The 21,433-nt window shown below is 38.8% G+C and overlaps 1 protein-coding gene across 1 annotated transcript in view; it reads right to left on the bottom strand.

Annotated features, from left to right (window-relative positions):
* Positions 1–19,528, bottom strand: part of LOC128641618 (microfibril-associated glycoprotein 4-like) — a 29,839-nt gene extending 10,311 nt beyond the window's left edge. Inside the window, exons 1-4 of the mRNA XM_053694155.1 lie at positions 19,162–19,528; positions 8,042–8,202; positions 398–494; positions 93–287 (exon numbers count right to left, since the gene is read on the bottom strand). Of these exons, the coding sequence (XP_053550130.1) occupies positions 93–287; positions 398–494; positions 8,042–8,202; positions 19,162–19,528 (820 nt within the window). The remainder of the gene's footprint in view (positions 1–92; positions 288–397; positions 495–8,041; positions 8,203–19,161) is intronic.
* Positions 19,529–21,433: the final 1,905 nt, after the last annotated feature.

The raw sequence follows: 21,433 nt of genomic DNA on the forward strand, positions 1-21,433 counted from the left end.
TATTTAACAAATATCTATTTCAGAATCCTATGCATAGTTAACATATTCATATTAGCTTTTTATATAGCTTGGGTCTAATACTGCTTTTGTACCTGTATGTTTTGATGGATCCCCTTCCTGGAATCCATTGATATGCAGTTTATATCTGTCCTCCTCAGCAGAGATGGCGAGAGGTGAGATATAGAATTCATTATATGTAACAAACCGTTTCTCATTCTCAAAATCCTCCAAATCAACTCGAAGACGATACAGCTTATTCTGGGTGAGAAGATAAATATTCTGCAAACCTTTGAGAGGCAAATGTGAAAAAATAAAAAGACAATTAAGTGCATTAATGCCATTTCCCATTGGGAGATTAAGATTCTTTTTAGCTGCTGTTGGAAGACAAAGTAATTACCCAGCCAGTACTCCCCGTCTGCACGTCCAAATCCAGATTTATATTCTTCCCAACCGCGGTAAAAGTTTACTGAACCATCAAATCGCTTTTGGAATACCTGGAAGAAACAGAATCAGACAGAATGAAATAAATAAAAGACAGAAAGGTCACACAAGGACAAATAGAAGAATATATACATCATGTATATATCTATCTATATTTTATCAATGTATCTATCTAACTATCTATCTCTATATCTATCTATGTATCTATCCTCTATATACCTACCTATTTATCTATCATCTACCTATCTTTTATCTATCATCTATATATCTATCAATCTATCTAAAAAAGGTTTTAAAGGGTTAAATAGAGATTTGGTATATGCCACACTTACTATAAACACACACACTTTTGACATAAGTCAAATACCTTGACATATGCAATATAATTTTTAACCAATTCTAATATTTTTGTATGTGTGTTTAATAGAAAATTCTTTGTATCTCTATGTTCTTCACTTAGAAGAAAATGTTATTTTTAATTTTAAATATATATTTCTATATATATCTATATATATTTTTTGTAAAATATATATCTTTACATCTATCTATCTATCTATCTATCTATCTATCTATCTATCATCTATCTATCCATCTATCTATCCATCTATCTGTCCATCTATCTATCCATCTATCTATCTCTCTATCTATATAAACATATAGATGTATACAGGGGCGTATTTTGGCCTAGGCAAACAAGGCACCAGCCTAGGGCAGCAAACTTGGAGGGGGCAGCACTTTTTTGTGGCTATATTAGTAAGAAGCTTACAGTTATTTTAAAAGTATTATACAGGTATGTAAGGGAGATTTTGCCCAAAGAGCTTACATTCTAGGGGGCATAAGAGACTGCACATGGATCTTACAGTTTAGAGGTAGCTCTGAACCTTTCTTTTATTCAGCTAGCTATTGCCTTTAGTTCTGTTAGCTACCAGAACTTAGTATTGTGTTTGGGGAAGTATTGTTTCAAGAAATCTGTGTTTGTTTTTTGTATATTTCAGCGATGTATATATGTGTAAGTGTATAACTCTGTGTGTATCCGTGACTGTGTGAACATTTATTTTCAAAATGCCATAAAAAAATCACCTTACTCCCTGACCAAAAAATATCACAGCTAAAAAAGGCCTAAAACCTTAGAGGGGGCCTAGGGCAGCACAAAACCTTAATACGCCACTGGATGTATACGTATATCTATCTATCTAAATTGTATCTATCTCTCTATCTATGTATTTATTCTTTATATATCTATCTATTTATATATCATCTATCTACCTATCTTTTATCTATCTGTATATTTATCTATCTATCATCTATCTATCTAAATTATATCTATCTCTATATCTATGTATTTATTCTTTATATATCTATCTATTTATATATCATCTATCTACCTATCTTTTATCTATCTGTATATTTATCTATCATCTATCTATCTATCTATCTATCTATCTATCTAAAAAAGATTTTAAAGGGGTTAAATAGAGATTTGGTATATGCCACACTCACTATAAACACACACACTTTTGACATAAGTCAAATACCTTGACATATGCAATATAATTTTTAATCAATTTTAATATTTTTGTATGTGTGTTTAATAGAAAATTCTTTGTATTCCTATGTTCTTCACTTAGAAGAAAATTTTATTTTTAATTTTAAATATATATTTCTATATATATCTATATATTGTTTTGTAAAATATATATCTTTACATATATATCTATATATGTATCTATCTATCTATCTATCTATCTATCTATCTATCTATCTATCTATCTATCTAGTCATATAGATGTATAGGTATAGATACATATTTTACAAAACAAATATAGATATACTGTATAAAGATGTATATATTAAATATTAAAAGAACATTTTTTTCTAAGTGAAGAACATAGGTATGTGACGTATTCCTAATGCCTCTTCGGCTTTAGTGCAGCTGGTCTAGCGTGGATTCTGGTTAGCGCACAAGCGATTAAAAGAAAAGTCTTTCTTTAGTGCACCCAATAGAAGTCTATGGGGAGATAGAGTTAGAGTGGTCACAATATCCAAATTCCAGAAGTTAGCGTTCCTGAGTCTTTTTACTTTTAAACTGCAATTCCAGTACTAACTGGGAGCGCTATTGATTTACCTTGAGGGCCATTAGCGCTCACGAGTGATAACAAGTGTATTGCTCTGTTTGTAATCTAGGCATAAGGGAGGTTTTAAATGTAAGAAGAGACATATTTATTACAATATTGGGCCAGATTACGAGTGGCGCACTAACTGTTACATGCGAGCGATATCAGGGGTTTTTCACGGCTGTTTGAGCATGTCGGATGTAGCGCTCGTATTACAAGTCAAAAGGAAATGCGATCGCTTGAGCATAATTGAAGTTAACACGCTTCAGGATAGTGCAACCTCAGAGCTCTGGTTAACTGTTTTGCGAAATATAAAAGTGTCATGAAACACATAAGAAATGCATTACAAAGTACAGTTACGCTCATAATAACACTGTCTGATAAAAATTATTTAAAAAAAATATTGCACAAAAAAGTTACAAGGGCTCAAAGATATGAGATCTCAGGTGTTACAAAAAAAACAGGCAAAGGGCTTTAACATAGAGATACCTACATATACTGTACATGTCTAAATATGTATATGTATCTATGTGTATATAAATATATATATACTGTATATAATTATATGTGTGTACAGATATATTTATATGTGTATATATGTAATTACAGGCATACATACATTTATAAACACATAAATACATATATAGACATATATATATATATATATATATATATATATATATATATATACTGTATGTAATTATATGTGTGTACAGATATATTTATATGTGTGTATATATGTATTTACAGGCATACATACATTTATAAACACATAAATACATATATAGACATATATATATATATATATATATATATACTGTATGTAATTATATGTGTGTACAGATATATTTATATGTGTGTATATATGTATTTACAGACATACATACATTTATAAACACATAAATACATATATAGACATATATATATACTGTATGTAATTATATGTGTGTACAGATATATTTATATGTGTGTATATATGTATTTACAGGCATAAATACATTTATAAACACATAAATACATATATAGACATGTATATAAGTACATTGGAACCCTTTGCAGTTAAGTAGATGAAAACATGTGAAAGCATATTTATGCCGTATCCATATTTAATAAAGTTATACTGTGTATTTACTGTAAATATTTCACATTCCAATGTTCTGAACATAGCAGAATATGTTCTATGTATTTTTAAACAGATATTTGATTCTATATTGTATTTATATATATATATATATATATACATGTATCTGTATATATCTATACCTATACGTAATCATATATATATATTTTTATATATATATATATATATATATATATATATATATATATATATATATATATATATATATATATATATATATATATATATATATATATTGTACCAAAATACCATCAGATAGATATATATAGAAATATGTATTTATGAATAATCAGAACATATTCTTCTATGTTTCATGTCGGGTTAGCGCACTTAAAGGGATACTAAACCAACATTTTTTCTTTTTTTTATTCATATAGAGCATGCAATTTCAAGCAACTTTCTAATTTACTGCAATTATCAATTTTTCTGTTCTCATTCTATCTTGATTTGAAAAAGCAGGACTGTAAGTTTAAGAGCCGGCCCATTTTTTGTTTAGAACCTGGGTAGCCCTTGCTGATTGGTGGCTAAATGTAGCAAACCAATCAGCAAGCTCTTTTTCAGGAGCTGAACCAAAAATGGGCTGGTTTTTAACCTTACATCTCTGCTTTTTCAAATAAAGATATACATTTTTTTTCATTCTTTTGCTAATATGAGTAAATTAGAAAGTTGTTTAGTATTACATGCTCTATCTGAATCATTAAAGAAAACAATTAGGTTTAGTATCCCTTTAAGAATATGCAATCAGGTTTACGAGTGAGTAGGGTGTTTTCTCAACATGTTTTGCTCCATTGACTTCTATGGAGGAATACGTTAATGTGGTTGCAATATTCTAACTTCGTCTTTTTGCACGCATGGGGTTAGCACGTGAACTTGTAATACGACCACTACCCGACGCTCGCAAAAAGTTTACTTCTATCGGAGTTAGCGAGAGAGAGTGGGAGTGTTACATACCGCTCTACTTGTAATACGAGCACTACCCGATGCTCGCAAATAGCTTACTTCTATCGGAGTTAGCACAAGAGAGCGTTACATACCGCTCTACTTGTAATCTAGCCCTTCATTTAAAAAAAAAAAAAAAAAAAAATTGTGTAATTTCTCTCCATGACTACAAGATTTTTTTTTTTTTTAAATATTTTTTATTGAGACAAACAAGAAAAAATAAGGTAGTACAATTCCACATGGGTATGCGCATAAAGATTGCTATCATAAAAGGGAAACTACAATTCTTGAACAATGGTAAAATGATTATTAGCTTACACTTAACACATACACAATACTATATCTGTTGGCAAGTATAGAGGTGAAATTTCTCAGGCATAAATATGGGGTCTCATTTTAGTATTATAAGGAGTGTTATGAGCATAAATTAACATAGTTATATCTCTGTTTTATGAAAAGTTAGACCAAATAGACCTTTCTTTGTAAACTGAAGTGAGTACAGAGTGATAATATAGTGAGAAATCAGCCAGTCCACTTGTGGTGGGGAAAATATTTGTCGGGTAGGTGTGTGGAGCTTTTTGATTATACAAACGGTCTTTGTCCATGAAGGGATATAACTACTAAGGATTCTGTGATAGAAAAGAAAGAGTACAGCGGGCAAGAGCCGCTTGGTTTAAAGAAAGATGGGTATAGGACCCAGTATGAGGGAGGGGGGGGAATGGGGGGGGGAGGGAGGCGGAGCCATAGCAGAATGTTTCTAAATTAAATGTAGCAGGTGTAGAAGTGGAGAAATAATATGCCTGAAGGTCATTTCTTGTAAGACTAACTATATTTACTCCTATAACTATATATTCGGCTATGTACAATAGTCATCCTAAACATGTATATGGATATTGAGTTACTCAGTCACGTATGCGGTCTGGCTCAGATCCTTTAGTCTAAATTGTAAAGCCTTACAGATAATATGTTGCGCGAGAAAAGGAATAACTTAAGCAAGAGAAATTATCCTCTTATGGATTAGCCCAATGGTTCATGCTGGCAGAAATGGGGTGGTAATGTGAATCCTCATAGGATGTAGTAGTGAATAATGGATCATATGAACCGGATTACATTAATGGGTCCTCCATGCACTGAAGTATAGAAGCATACGTATCTGTATACTGTAACTCTGAATTGATATGAGGGAGCCATACCAGAAGCTAGGTTGCATAGGACTATTATAGTCTTAAGTAGTGTAGGAGTCTAGCCTTTAGTTATGTATAATATTAGTACTCCGTTCCAATAAAGAGTATGGTCTATATAATCTTCAGTATACTGAGTCCCTTCTCATCTTAATATTAGCACAGCATAAACATTTAGAGATATATGTTAGAACAGGCCATAGAGTGTGATAGTATATTGTGTTGAATTGAATAATTTGAATCGTAATAGGAATCTCTGTAGTAAAATATATACACCCCCTAATAACAGTTATGGTCTACACATATAGTAAAAACTGAATTCCAGATACATAGGACTCAACAGCAGGGTTGTAAAGATTTTCTGCACAAGCTACATTAAAACATAACTATTTAGATTCTTAGGGCAAATAGGGATGATCTTGTTGCAAAACTAAAATGGGTCTCTTATTTGTTAATTAGTAGGTATAAACAGAAATACAACATATCATAATCTAGGTAAACCAAGCCCCCTATTAGAGCAGAGCTAACTGTTCAGAGCATATTAGGGGATAAAGAGTGTATAACAGCTTATATCAACTTATATACTAAGCTTTAGAACCAAACATCAGGAGCTGGGCAGTGAAAAGCAGTCAGTAGTATTGGAGATTAGTCCACTGTGGATGCTCCGATACTCCATCTACATTACCCGGTGCCAGTTCTTGTTGAGATCAGGATACAGGCAGTCTTAAATGCAGTTCTAAATCTTACTGGCAAGTGAGCTGCAGGCAAGACCGATCCACAAGCTGTGTGCTTATACTTAGAGCGGAGTTTCTGAAGTCATATACCTGCAATGGTATCGCTATCTGGTATGGTAATGCTATCTCCTGCACACTGAGCATTATTAGAGCTTTTCAGGAGGGGGGGGGGGGGGAAAGAGAACATCATTCAAACCAAACAAAATAGAAAACAGAGAGCTAAGCTCCCAACAAACCCCCAAGTGTACTTTCATTTGAGTCTCTAACTGAGAAATAAGGTAAGGACTATCAGACAACCACACTCTATATGTCCCCAAATTGTTCAGTAAGTGAATAAGGAAAAACTATCCCACTCCGGTTTTTCTGAGATATGTAAAATACGTAACATCGGCTAGACTTCCCATGCCTCTTTTGAACTTGATCGGCCACAAGATGTTACTAAGAAGTGTAAGTCCTTGCGGGAATGAGCATAGCGCCATTGTTCAAGAGGGGATGGCTGATGCATCTTATCGTGTAGTGGGAGGACTTGTGCGACGAACTCCAAGACGGACAGTGTCTTCAATAATGTAGCAGTTGGTCTCTTGCGCATCGTCAAGTTAGCAGTACTGAGTTGTACTGACTCCGGAGGAAGGCTTCCCATGTCAGTTGTAGTGGCATCAGATGATTGCCGGGAAGAGAGCTCGGGTTCAGCCTCTGGCTGCCGTATAAAAGCTATTCGCTGAGGAGCTAGTGTTAGCTGGGGTTTGCCTAAAAGGCAATGAGGCTCTGTTTGGGATGTCAGGTTACACTGTTCCGTGGTCAGAGTGGAAGTATGTTCCATCCGCCCCGGATCTTGGCAGCCAGGGGCAATATTCCACAGAGGCATCGGAGTCTCAGATTCCCCGGGGTCCATTTCCCCACATGTCAGCTCTAAGTGTAGTGAATGGCGAAGATCGTTAAAGCAGCGATCCATTTTCCTTTCGAAAGCCATAAAAAGATCTTTGAAAACTGCATCAGTTATGTGTTTATCCATGTTAAGGAAATGACAGGGTGCCTTGAGTTGCAACAGTGGGCGAGCTAGTCTCAGTAGTAAGATCCCGGGTGGCCTAGCTGACAAGATGGCGTCCTCTCCACCTTTGCTGCAGTGATCCTTACTGGCATAAACAGTGAAATATGCTGTTGCTCAAGTCACTGTTGTAGTTCTCGGTGTCTGTGGTGTTTCATCTGTTAATCGGCCATTGTTTCATGGAAAGTTGTCTGCCCTGAGCGGTCAAAACTGTTTGAATATAATAAATTTTGCCGGAGCTGATGTGTTGCGCCACCGCTCAGATGTAGAGCCAGCTCCGCCCCCCTGACTACAAGATTTTGATAGCCGGGCCCCTTATCTCAGAACTATAATTTGTTTTTTTGTTTAAATGTTTACTGTGTTATTCTTAATATATTTTTCTTACAAAAACTATTTGTAACATATACAACAAGAAGGGGAGTCACTAAATCATGGTGAAAACTTACTGTCCATGGTCCACCTGAGCTGGTCATGTCACAGTACACAGGAACTGCAGGAGAGTTAGACCCAGATGGGTATATGAGATACACGCCATCCGAGGTCAGTCCCTGTTTGTGGAACACATCAGAGCAGTCGTGCGGGTAACAGGAATTCTCACATGACCTAACTGTAAGAGGATGGATATGAGAGACAATACTGTATTATTTTATCTTTATATATTCATTTTTATTCCCATTTAAACTCTAGGTTTTATGTGTCACATTTTATGCAATATAACAAAATATTCAGCAGCTATTTAAAAATATTGGTAACGTTTTTAAATTAATTTGGCTATCACATTCACAAAGTTTCTAGACCGTAAGACTTTTAGATTCTCTTTTTTTGTTTTTTCTTTTATGTTTGACAATTATCCCATAAAAACGTATCAAATGATTTATGTATAAAAATCTCCATAGGCGTTAATGGTGCGTACTGTAGAAAAATCAGTAGATACACTGTTCTAAATGGTTGTGATCACAGCTATATATACTGTATATCGGCCAGTGTCTGCTGCTGGAGAGAGTTCATGTATCAGTGCCAGCTACATTGTTGCACTCAAGTAACAGACAACAAGATCCCTTTATAAAGCTGGTATCAGTCTACTAACTCTCTCACCCTTTACCTCAACCTCTCTATTTATCCACCTCAAATTCACACATCTCTTATATTTATCTCCCTTGAAACAAAAAGAAATACATCTATGTAAATATGCCCACATACCTCATAAGCTTCTTATTTTTGTCCCAGACTCATTAACATCATCACATACAGATTTAGCTATATCTCTCACTATATCAAATGCACACACATCTGTTTTATCATTTAATTTTCAGTAATCTTTGCTATCTGCAGCCAATAACTATATTCACCATATAGAAAATGAGGTTATATTGTCCATCTAAGTTCTGCTCCTGTGATACTGTGTGATATGGTACTCACCAAACCCTACCTGAATCCTATTAGTAAGGGGAAAGCTCTGTCTGTGAGGGGGGAAGATTCACTTCCCACTAGGTGTCCTCTTTGTAACGTTCCTCTTTTAGTAGGTAGATAACTCTTGTACCGTTTCCTCAGTTTTTCATGTAAATATAGTAAGAAGCATCCAATAGTGTAACACTGTTTTATTTAATATAAAGCCTGTCATGAGATGCAGGACATATGCAGGACACAGCAATGATGGTACAACTCTATTTTATTACAGAGCATAGCAATACACATCCAGACAGGTTGATTGCACTAAACTAACTGCGACACAGACACCGGACCTAAGCCCCGCCCACATGCTAGTGACATCACATCCTGCTATCATCACATCTTCCCCTTTTTCAAAGACAAAGCACACATTCGCATATATTAAATAACAAGGTACACCAACAGGGTATACAACAACATTTTGTTTTAGAACATTATAAAAACAGATAGATTAGAAAACATGAACAAATAAATTACATCCTGACTTGGACATCGGGGTAGACTACCCTAGTCCACAGTGACCATGGGATTATTCTGCCCATACTTCCGGTCACTGTTCTAGCTAAAGTCAGTCCCTGTATCGGGCCGGAAGCCTCACCACTCTTCCGCTTGATGTAACTTTGCATGAACTGTCCTCTGATACAGAAGATGGTGAACAAGAGTCTGCTGGAGGCAAAGATATATCCCCGCTATGATCTTGCTGAGGGGAAGGCACCTCTCTTAGAACAGGGGATCCCACCGGCGGTGGTACTGAGGTATCCGGTTCCAGACTCTCAGGTACAGGCTGAAGATGTCTTCGGTTACGGCGTGTAACCGTCCCTCCCTCTGTAAGGACTGTGTAAGACCTTGGTTCTGGAGAGCGGCCCACTACCGTAGCAGGCGTCTTCCATTTCTTCTCATCATCCAGTTTAATTCTGACACTTTGGCCCGCTTTCAGTTCCTGTAAAGGCCTGACAGAATGTCTCCTGTCGTAGAAGAAACGATAACCCTTTTTGGCCTCTTCATCCCTCCTAAGGACTTCGTCCCGAGGAACAGGGCCAGGCGGCTTGAAGACACCCACTGAGGGTAAAGTGGTGCGAATCTGGCGTCCTAGCATCAGCTGTGCCGGGCTAAACCCGGTGGCTTGAATGGGCGTCGCCCTGTATGACAAGAGGGCTAGGTACGGTTCAGATTGCTTTAGAATGAATTTTGTTGTTTGGACTGCCCTTTCAGCCATTCCTTTGGCCTGCGGATAATGTGGACTTGACGTGGAATGTACAAAATCATATTCCCTGCTGAAAGCACTGAACTCTGTAGAAGCGAACTGCATGCCATTATCACTCACCAGCTCCATTGGAATGCCCCAGCTGACAGGAATTACAATACGGTCTTGGAACAGCACCAACCCCTCCAGCTCCGTGAGCTGCGACCTCTCTGGCTGGTAAGCATTTAAAGACATCCAGGCTGCCCGGCTCTCGGGCCAGCCATCTCTTATGTACCTTATAACTTCTTGCAGATCTGTGTCCAAATATGTCTCTTTCTTTATCTCTTCCAGTTTCCTTGAAGAAATGGACTTAGAGGCCAGAACTGAATCAACATACACTTTTACATCCGACTCTGTGGAGGATTCTTCAGCAGCAGCCAGCGGGAGCCTGGACAGTGTATCTGCCACAACCAGCTGCTTCCCCGGCACATGCACTGCCTGAACATTGAACCTGAGTAGTCTCATTAAAAGTCTCTGGCATCTCAAGGGTGTTTTGTCGATGTCATAAGAATTGATAAGAGGGACTAGCGGTTTGTGGTCAGTTTCCAGACTAAATTTCTCCAAACCCACTAGATAACGCTGAAAGCGCTCACAGGCCCAAACTGCAGCCAGGCACTCTTTCTCAATTTGAGCGTATTTTGACTCCGCAGCCGTCAGTGTGCGGGAACAGTAGGCGATGGGCTGTAGTTTGTTGTCATTCAGCTGCAGGAGTGCAGCCCCCAACCCATAACTGCTTGCATCAGCACTAACCACAGTCTTTTTTGAAGGGTCGTAGAACCCCAGCACTGGGGCAGACCCCAGCAGGGACTTAGCATGCAGGAACGCTTTTTCTTGTGAGGGTCCCCAGACCCAGGCAACATCTTTCTTAAGCAACTCTGTGATAGGGTGCAAAACTGTAGATAAATCTGGAAGAAACTTGCCCACGTAATTTACAAGGCCCAATATCTGTCTCAGCTCATGTACATCAGAAGGGCTTTTCATCTGTTCGATAGCCCGAATTTTCTCGGGGTCCGGCTTGATGCCATCCCCGTTGATGATATGCCCAAAGTAGCATAATTCAGTTTTCCTAAAATGACATTTTTCTTTATTCAGCTTCAGCCCAGACTCTTTGATAGCCTGCAGCACACAACTCAAACGCTGATCATGCTCCTCCACTGTAGACCCATACACTAGAATGTCGTCCATGACGACTGCTGTGCCCACGTGGCCACTCAGGAGAGAACTCATTTCCCTCTGAAAGATCTCAGGAGCGGAGGATATCCCAAAGGGAAGTCTGCAGAAACAGAACCGACCTACCGGAGTGATAAAGGTAGTCAGTTTGCGGCACTTTGGATCCAGGGGGATCTGCCAAAAGCCGCTAGAAGCGTCTAATGTGGAAAAGAACTTCGCCCCAGCCAACTTCGGGGCTATATCTTCCAGTGTCGGCAGCACAAATCTCTCCCTCTTCACTGCCTCATTCAACCTTTTCAGGTCCACACAGATGCGCACCTTTCCGTTTTTCTTTGCAACAGGAACAATGGGGGCACACCAATCAGTTGCTTCAACAACCTCTTCAATAACCCCCATAGACTTCATGCGCATGAGCTCTTTCTCCACTTGAGGCATGAGCGGGAACGGAATTCTACGAGGAGTAGAAATACTGTACGGGACTGCGTCACTTTTAAGTGCTATACGGACAGGTTTGCAGCTCAGTAGGCCCAACTCGCCAAACATATCTTCAGAGATCTCATTCACTCTGGCCACGAGGCCCAAGTCACAGGCTGCTTTTCTGCTCAATAAACTGTTAACACACTGACCTCGGATCACATGCACCCACATGGTGAACTTCCTTTGTTTGTACTCACAGCTGGCAAGAAATTTCCCCACACAATCAATGCGGCCACCAGGACTATGAACATTTGTAGTAACCTTCGCCAGCTGGGGCTGTCGAGGCAGTTTCATAAATTCAGCAAAAGACATTACAGTGATATCAGCTCCTGTGTCAATCTTAAAATCAACATTGGCTCCCATTACAGTAAAGGTAACTTTCCAATCTTCCTCTGAGCTTGTCCGTTCCACAACAGACCCCACAAAAGACACTTCCTGACCCTCCTGGTCACTGTCCACCTGCATCTCCTTAATGTATTCAGTTTTACACACCACTTCAAAATGGCCTATTCTGTTACATTTTCTGCATCTTTTATCTCTGGCCGGGCATATAGCACTCTGATCATGAGCCCGGTAGCACCGTGTGCATCGGCCATGTTGCGCCCATCCACTTCTAGGCCTTTCCAGTACTTTAGATCTACCGCTCACACTGTGCCTTTCACTAGTAATTTTCCTAGACTGTTGCACTTCATCCACAATACTCTCAGACCTCAGATCAGCACTTTGCTTTTTCACCAGTTCACTCTGGCGGGCCATCCTAATAGCCCCGTCTAACGTTAAATCAGGCTCTAACTGCAGCTTCAGGGAGACTTCAGCATCTGCAATTCCAATAACTATTCTGTCTCTGATTTGCTCTTCTTTAGCAACACCAAACTCACAGAATTCAGCTAATTCATACAGGCTGCGCACAAATGACTCCACAGATTCTCCCACACGCTGATTACGTTTGTGAAAACAAGCTCTCTCATGAATCACATTTCTTTTGGGCACAAAGTGGGCACTGAGTTTATCCATAACTATATCAAAGTTAACTTCGTCCCCTTCTTGGAAAGTAAAAGCATTGAACACTGGCTCTACATCTTTCCCCATAGAATATAAAAGAGAATTAACTTGTACTTCACCACTCTCCTTGTTCAGTTTGGATGCAATCCTGAAGCGCTGAAACCGCTGACGCCATGTAGGCCAAGCTGCAGGCTGAGAAAAGTCAAAAGGCTCAGGTGGGGTAAACTTTGACATCGTCATCATCAGAAACAGAAGCGTAGTCCAGAACTTCTGACACCATGTCATGAGATGCAGGACATATGCAGGACACAGCAATGATGGTACAACTCTATTTTATTACAGAGCATAGCAATACACATCCAGACAGGTTGATTGCACTAAACTAACTGCGACACAGACACCGGACCTAAGCCCCGCCCACATGCTAGTGACATCACATCCTGCTATCATCACAAAGCCTTTACATATATGTTGTGCAACTCACATTTAAAACCCTCAATGAGGTAAGGAAACTCATCTATGAGTAAGCACCAAATGTGGGCGAGAAACGCGTAAGTTTTCACAAAGTGGGTGCGTTTCCCGGACAATTTTGCCAAAGTTTTCTTACCTCATATTGGATTGAGGGTTTTAAATGTGAGTTGCGCAACATACGTGTAAAAGCTGTATTTTAAAGGGACAGGAAACCCCAAAATTTTCTTTAATGATTTGGATAGAACATACAATTTTAAACAACTTTACAATTCACTTCTGTTATCAAATTTGCTTCATTCTCTTGATCTTCTTTGCTAAAGGAACATCATTGCACTGCTAGCAGCTAGATTAATAAATCTAGTCAGCCAATCACAAGAGACAAATGTTTGCAGGCTCCAATCAGCAGCTAGCTTAAACTAGTGTAGGATATGTGTGTATTCATTAACAAGGGATACCAAGAGAACAAAGCACATTTGAAAATAGAAGTGAATTTAAAAGTGTCTTAAAATTACATACTCTATCTGAATCATGCAAGTTTAATTTTGAATTTCCTATCTCTTTAAATAACATTGTTATACTATTGGATTGCTTGGACAGAAGAAATCTGGAGCATAGCTTATTTTCTGTATATTTACAGTGAATTGAGGTAGACAAATTAGAACTATTTAATGCATAATTCAGATTGAACTAAAACTCTCTCTAGTGTCTGTGTATCTAAATCAACTGAGCTTCAGCTCACCCTGAGTTTTATTCACGCCTCTCTGTTTATTAAGTCTTGTGCACTTATATAAAAACGTCTTTCTTGTTTATGTATTTAACCTTTTAGTGTGAGACACCCACTAGTGTTTTAACAGCACAGAATCACATAAAGTTTTCCTGTAAAAATAGATCAGAAAAACCATTGGTAAAACGATCTCCAACATGAGAGCTAATCTAAGAACTACAGTTCACTCTGTAGCATATTCACTTCTTTCTTTCCAATGTCAGTCAATTGTCTATTTTTTACTTATCCTATGAAAATGATTTCTTACACTTGACAGTTATAATGGAAAAAAGCTGAAATAAAATAAAAAATATAGAACATTAAGACAATTTTGCTATTACAATATAATAAAATACTTAGGTCCAACATGAAATGTCCCACATTTGCCAAATGTATCCTCACACTCTTTAAATAATAAAATAGTTGAGTTTACTCCTTTCCTGGTGTCCTGTAAAGCAGTAGTTACATTGATGAAGAAATACAAATAGGTGCTGGTCCTGAGACAGATACTTGTTAGATTAGTGAAGTTAATTGTCAAATACTCACTTTTATATTGGTTCTTTGCTATCATGTCTGAAGTGACAAGATCATTCTTCAGTGAAATAAACAAGGCAACAACGACTAACAGCTTCTGGTTCATAGAAAAGAAATGGTTAACTAATTTTAACTAGAAATCTATTTACTGTCTATCATCTATCTATCCATCCATCCATCCATCCATCTGTCTATCATCAATCAATCAATCTATCCATCTATTTATCTATCTATCTCTATCTATTTATCTATCTATCATTTAGCTATCTAATTCGTGTTTCTTCTAAATAACCTAAATGACCAGATCTAAACTATTTAACCTAATCTATTAAAAAAACAAAACAAATGTACATAATCTATCAAATATTTTCTGCCACCATCACATAATCTTCTGTATGTTTTTTTTTCCATGTTAGCCCCCAAGAAGACTAAAAATAGTATTAACACAGAAGTAGATTAGAATCTCAAGTAAATGGTGTATTGTTACTACTCCGTAAAGTATTGTACGTAACTCATTTAGAGGTTTATATTTTGACCTGTTCCTAAACATGTATCTGAGCTTCAATCTTATTTATATCCAGAAAGTAGCATTATGTCTATTCAATTCTCTTGATGTATCAACCCCATCACCCTTGCATACCTTATCGGAAAAAGTTATCAAGGTTGCAGGCAGACAAGTTCTTTACCTGCAATCGTATGGTAAAATGTACGATTGCACGAGAACTCTCTTCTGCTAAAAAATCTTCCCCAATGTCTAACGTCTATGCCTTACTTCCCCAATATCTTATTGTTGAGGTTTCTCTCTCTGTATCTCACCTGCATGTTGTTTCCAGTTTTCTGGGTGCCTAAATACATTTGTTTATAATGATTATGAGTATTTATAGTAATTTAAGAAGCTCATATTTTCACTTAGGTCTACCAGATGTTCCCCTTTTTATTTACTCTGATACAAGTTCCTATTAAACTCTGAAAACATCCGTATTCTGTGTAAGTAGGATGGATGAGCTGCCAAGAAGGAAACAGGATGGACGATATTTATCATTTATAATTCATATTAATCATTAGCTAATATTGCACAAAGTAACAAAATAAGGCAGAATAGATTGCTTTAAGTTGACTTCATAGCTTTACCTACTGCATATGTGGTCATATATATTCATGTTCACTGTGCTGAGAAACAAAATCAATTAAAATATTTAATTATTTAAGACTTTGGCTACTTCTACTTTAAAAAAATAATAATTCCTGTGGAAAACTGGTTATGGTCTATCCTCTAGAGAGTTATAAAAGCCTAAATCAATGCTGGAAATAAAAAGTGAATAATAAATCAAAAGCGTAATTGTCAATTAACTTTACTATATAATAGAACTTTAAACCAAAGAAGTCCCCAAAACCCATGACTGCAAATACCATGATGTGAAATAAAATAGGAGAGTGCATGGATTGGTGTGCTTCAATTGCAAAGTGCCTAGTAAGAGTGCATGGTTGGGCGTATAAGAGTGGGGGAAGGCTGGTTTGTTTTTGTAAGAGTTAGGTAGTACCTGTTAATTTTTGTAAGAGTGTCAGTGGGTCTATTTAAGTGTCTTAGAATGGTAGCGAGTCTGGTGGGAAGTCAAAAGTGTGGGATACCATCTGGTGGTTCTGTAAGGGTGGGAACATACCTGGAGAGGTGTGTAAGATTAGGTTAGTGCTTGGTGGGATGTGCAAGAATAGGTAAGTGTCTGGTGGGGTGTTAAATTGGTAGAGTGGCTGGCTGGTTGTGGAAGAATGCCTGGTGGGGTTGAAAAAAGGGAGAATGGCTAATGGGGTGTGTAAATGCAGTTGAATGCCTATTATCTTGTGCAATATTAGTTAATGATTGATATGAATTATAAATGATAAATATCGTCCATCCTGTTTCCTTCTTGGCAGCTCATCCATCCTACTTACACAAGAATATAATTTATCTAATAAAACCTTCTACACTTATTTACAACTTAGAAACTATGGCCTCTAGTTATCAAGCCGTCAACCGCAAATACACTGGAATTCCGCAGCGTATTTGTGGCGAGGCTGATTCGCCTTAGTTATCAAGCCCTACAGCCCGGCAAAAGTAGAATATAGTGACGTAACCTACGATCCGCCAGACTCAGTCCGACACAGATCAATGGTTACATCAATACAGATGTTCCGAACGCAAGTTCGGAACAATCTGACTACTTTTGGTAGTTATCAAACTACTACCAGGTACGCTCGCCACTATTCCGGGCCAGCGTACCTGGTTTTCAATCCGCCGCCCTGGAGGCTGCAGATCCCATACGAATCAATGGGAGTCTGACAGCAGCGAGAGATCATGTTCGCTGCTGCCCGATATCCCATTGATTCCTATGGGAGATGTCTGCACCTAACACCCTAACATGTACCCCGAGTCTAAACACCCCTAATCTGTCCCCCCTACACCGCCACCACCTACTTTATACTTATTAACCCCTAAACCGCCGCTCCCAGACGCCGCCGCAACTAAATAAACTTACTAACCCCTAAACTGCCGCTCCCGGACCCTGCCGCAACTATAATAAATATATTAACCTCTAAACCGCCACTCCCGGACCCCACCGCAACTATAATAAATATATTAACCCCTAAACCGCCGCTCCCGGACCCCGCCGCCACCTACATAATACCTATTAACCCCTAATCTGCCGCCCCCTATACCGCCACCACCTATATTAAATGTATTAACCCCTATCCTGCCCCCCCTATACCGCTGCCACTATATTAAACTTATTAACCCCTAAACCTAAGTCTATCCCTAACCTAACAACCCCCTAACTTTAATATTATTTTTTATTTTTTTTTATTTTACATTTTTTATTGAAGTTTCAAAAAGCAAAAAGAATACATAATACAACATTTGCCCGTTCATACGAATAACAGAGTACAACACCTAATATTGTGACATACATTTTATCTATGTAGCTAGTCGAGAAGTTACTGTTCTAGGTATCAAGCTGAGTCATAAGTTTAAGGGCTCACAGAGATAAGCATGACCATAAAAATACGAAAAGGTCAGTCTTTACAAGTAGTAACCTATGTTGTATCTAGAGAGGTGTCAGGAGTGAGCTTGGGCGGACTGAGATGAAACTTAATTTTATATTTTGGCAATTGAGATCTGATCTCCACACCACTAACAAAGATAAAGTGGGAATTTCTGCGGTGATGTGGGGAGTTAGCATTTAGAATGACCTCAAGTAGGCCGAGGAGAACCGGAAAGAAGAGGGATTACAGTGGGCAAAAGCCACTCAAATTGTGCAGGGGGAGGGGGGGGGGGAAGCGAGGGGGGAACGGAGCCAGCTTTAATAGGGCTGCAGTATGGGCTAGTTTATAGGACTATGTAGGCCATAGATGTACAGGGCCATAACTAAAATAGGGAACTATGCGAGAATTCTTATGTGCTATCTGTATCTATGGGGCAAGGATATGTATATCAGTGGGAGCTGGGGTAGAGAGAGGTCAGAACATTCTAATTTCAGGCCTCTTCGGGAACTTGAAGAGGGGGGATAATTAAATTGTAATTGTGAATATTTCTGGGGGAGGGGATGGTGGTTGCGTAAAAAGAGTGCGTGGTTAATATTGAGCTAAGACTATATACATATACATTACTTATGGAAAAACAGGAGGTGGCTAAGAACAATAATACAGTAAAAACAAAGAATAAAAAGAAAAGCCAGTAGTGGCATAAATGCAGATAACCATGATAATGTAACCCCCTTTGAGCAGTATATAAATAATAGCAGCTGAAGCATTGAACAAAGCTTGATATGTGGCTGCGTAGGATGGTGGGGGGGGTGAAGGAAGTGTCAGCTGCATTTAATATAGCTAAGGAATCAATGTTGCAGGTGTAAAGAGGGAGGGGAATTTGAACAAGGAGGACAACATTAGTTTTATAGTTATCTGAGTGGTGTCAGTCCCCTTACTAAGGGCAATTTGTGCTATACAGAATTCCCCTAAGCAAAATCCCCAATGAACCAATATTTTTTACCATAAAAAGTTTGCAAGATGAGTCTAAAGGTTGACCTGCTATACTTCCTACCCCACTCTAATAAACAAATGTGCATTCATAACATATACTTGAAATTCTGGGCAATATGTACATATGGCTTTATCTCCCGGTAGTTCAAATAATCCATGGTAATAAAGGGATAACAGTAGAAGCGTGTCTTTCCCTATAGGGGTCTAGTATAAGCAGCCTATGCTGATACACGTGGATTAAATACCAGAATACTGAAACATACAGAATAGGGCACCCTGTCTTGCAGAACCCAAACGTAACATTTGATTATTACAAAACCAAGACAGCGTAACATAATTAAATGAAATACCAATACATATGTAGGTAAGTGGCAAGTCCCGACAAGGGTAGTCCCCGAGTTTAGCAGAACCAGCACTCCTGCAGAAGTGTATTATTTAGCCGATACCGCTTCTCAAGTCTAGCTTGCCATGTCTATCAGTTTGCTTTTTGCGTGGTAGGTGCTCTATCAGAAACGCATCTTGTGGACTGCTGAGTTGAATCGTGGGCCATAGGTAAGATCCCCCTCCGTAATCTAGGCACCGGTCTTTCTGAGCAACATGAAACCTCTTCATAGGAGGGGAAGGATGCGTGGCAGTAAAGGACAAGAGATCCGATGGACCATCTCCAGAGCGACCAAGCAGAGGCATATCTACCCCAACCCCCACCTCGACCGGCCGCCTCGAGACAGGGGCCGGGTAAGTGGCGGTGGATTCGGAAGTAGCGTCAAATTGTTGAGGTAATGTGGAGAGGTCCCGTCTGGTCTCAGCCGCCATCTTGACCTGTTGGAGAGGGTAAGTATCCGTGGGGGGGGGGGGCGAGGTATTAAAATCCCCCTCCGGAGTGTCAGAAGAAGCTTCTCGGCTGAGAGATAAACTCTGGGAGAGGATGTTAAACTGAATGACCATGCGGTGTCCTAACCTCTCTAGAGCCTGTACGATTAGCAAATCCATTTTCTCAGAACAGAGTGGGGTCAGGTCTGTCCATTAAGGGTAAGCCATAGCAGAGAGGTCAGGAGTAAAGGCTTTCAGATCGGAAGGTTGAAGATTCCAGTAGAAAGGTGGCTGGCTTTTCTTTGTTGGAGCGGTCTCTATGTCTTTATCTCCGTTGTCTCTACAAATATCTTCTTGCTTCTCCGTTCGTAGTTAGTTCTAGCCACATTCAACTACAATCCGTTCTCTTAAGGTACTGAGCACCACGCGGCCCACAAGATGGCCGCCCCTTAGCTGGGTTGTATGTAGGTTATGGGCGATAAAGGAAAGCTCCGTGCATGTAAGTTTAGATCTCCTCTGCACCACCGGGTCTTGTAGCACTGGTCTCCAAAGCATTAAGGAGACGTTTTAGGGATTCTCTGGCAACTTTGAGCGGTCTAGTTAACAGTTAAAGGTAATATGTGAGCAGAGCTCCTTCAAAGTGCGACTGCTCTGATGCCTAGCTGGCTCCGCCCCCCCTTTAATATTATTTTAATAAATCTAAATAAAACTTACTATTATTAACTAAATTATTCCTATTTAAAAATAAATACTTACCTGTAAAATGAACCCTAAGATAGCTACAATATAACTAATAATTATATTGTAGCTATTTTAGGATTTATTTTTATTTTACAGGCAAGTTTGTATTTATTTTAACTAGGTAGAATAGTTATTAAATAGTTATTAACTATTTAAAAGCTACCTAGCTAAAATACTTACAAAATTACCTGTAAAATAAATCCTAAGTTACAATTAAACCTACACTACAATGCCCTACCCTATTCTAAATTACAAAGTAATCAGCTCTTTTACCAGCCCTTAAAAGGGCTTTTTGCGGGGCATTGCCCCAAAGTAATCAGCTCTTTTACCTGTAAAAAAAATACAACCCCCCCAACATTAAAACCCACCACCCACATACCCCTACTCTAACCCACCCAAACCCCCCTTAAAAAAAACTAACACTAACCCCCTGAAGATCTCCCTACCTTGAGTCGTATTCACTCAGTCGAGCCGAATTCTTCATCCTGCAGACCTCCGACATCCAATAGAATGCGAGGTCAATCTGATTGGCTGATTGAATCAGCGAATCGGATTTTTCCTACCTTAATTCCGATTGGCTGATAGAATCCTATCATCCAATCGGAATTCGAGGGACGCCATCTTGGATGACGTCCCTTAAAGGAACCTTCATTCGTCGTTAGTCCGTCGGGCCAGAAGGATGTTCCGTGACGGAGGTCTGCAGGATGGAGCCGCGGTTGGATGAAGATAGAAGACCCAGCTTGGATGAAGACTTCTACCGGATGGAGGACCTCTTCTGACCCGCTTGGATGAAGACTTCTACTGGATGGAGGACCTCTTCTTGCCCCGCTTGGATGAAGAATTCGGCTCGGCTGAGTGAAGACGACTCAAGGTAGGGAGATCTTCAGGGGGTTAGTGTTTTTAAGGGAGGTTTGGGTGGGTTAGAGTAGGGGTATGTGGGTGGTGGGTTTTAATGTTGGGGGGGTTTGTATTTTTTTTTACAGGTAAAAGAGCTGATTACTTTGGGGCAATGCCCCGGAAAAAGCCTTTTAAGGGCTGGTAAAAGAGCTGATTACTTTGTAATTTAGAATAGGGTAGGGCATTTTTTTTTATTTTGGGGGGCTTTATTATTTTATTAGGGGGCTTAGATTAGGTGTAATTAGTTTAAACTTCTTGTAATTCTTTTTT

The sequence above is a fragment of the Bombina bombina genome, chromosome 11 (assembly GCF_027579735.1).
Source record: "Bombina bombina isolate aBomBom1 chromosome 11, aBomBom1.pri, whole genome shotgun sequence".
NCBI classification, from domain to species: Eukaryota; Metazoa; Chordata; class Amphibia; order Anura; family Bombinatoridae; genus Bombina; species Bombina bombina.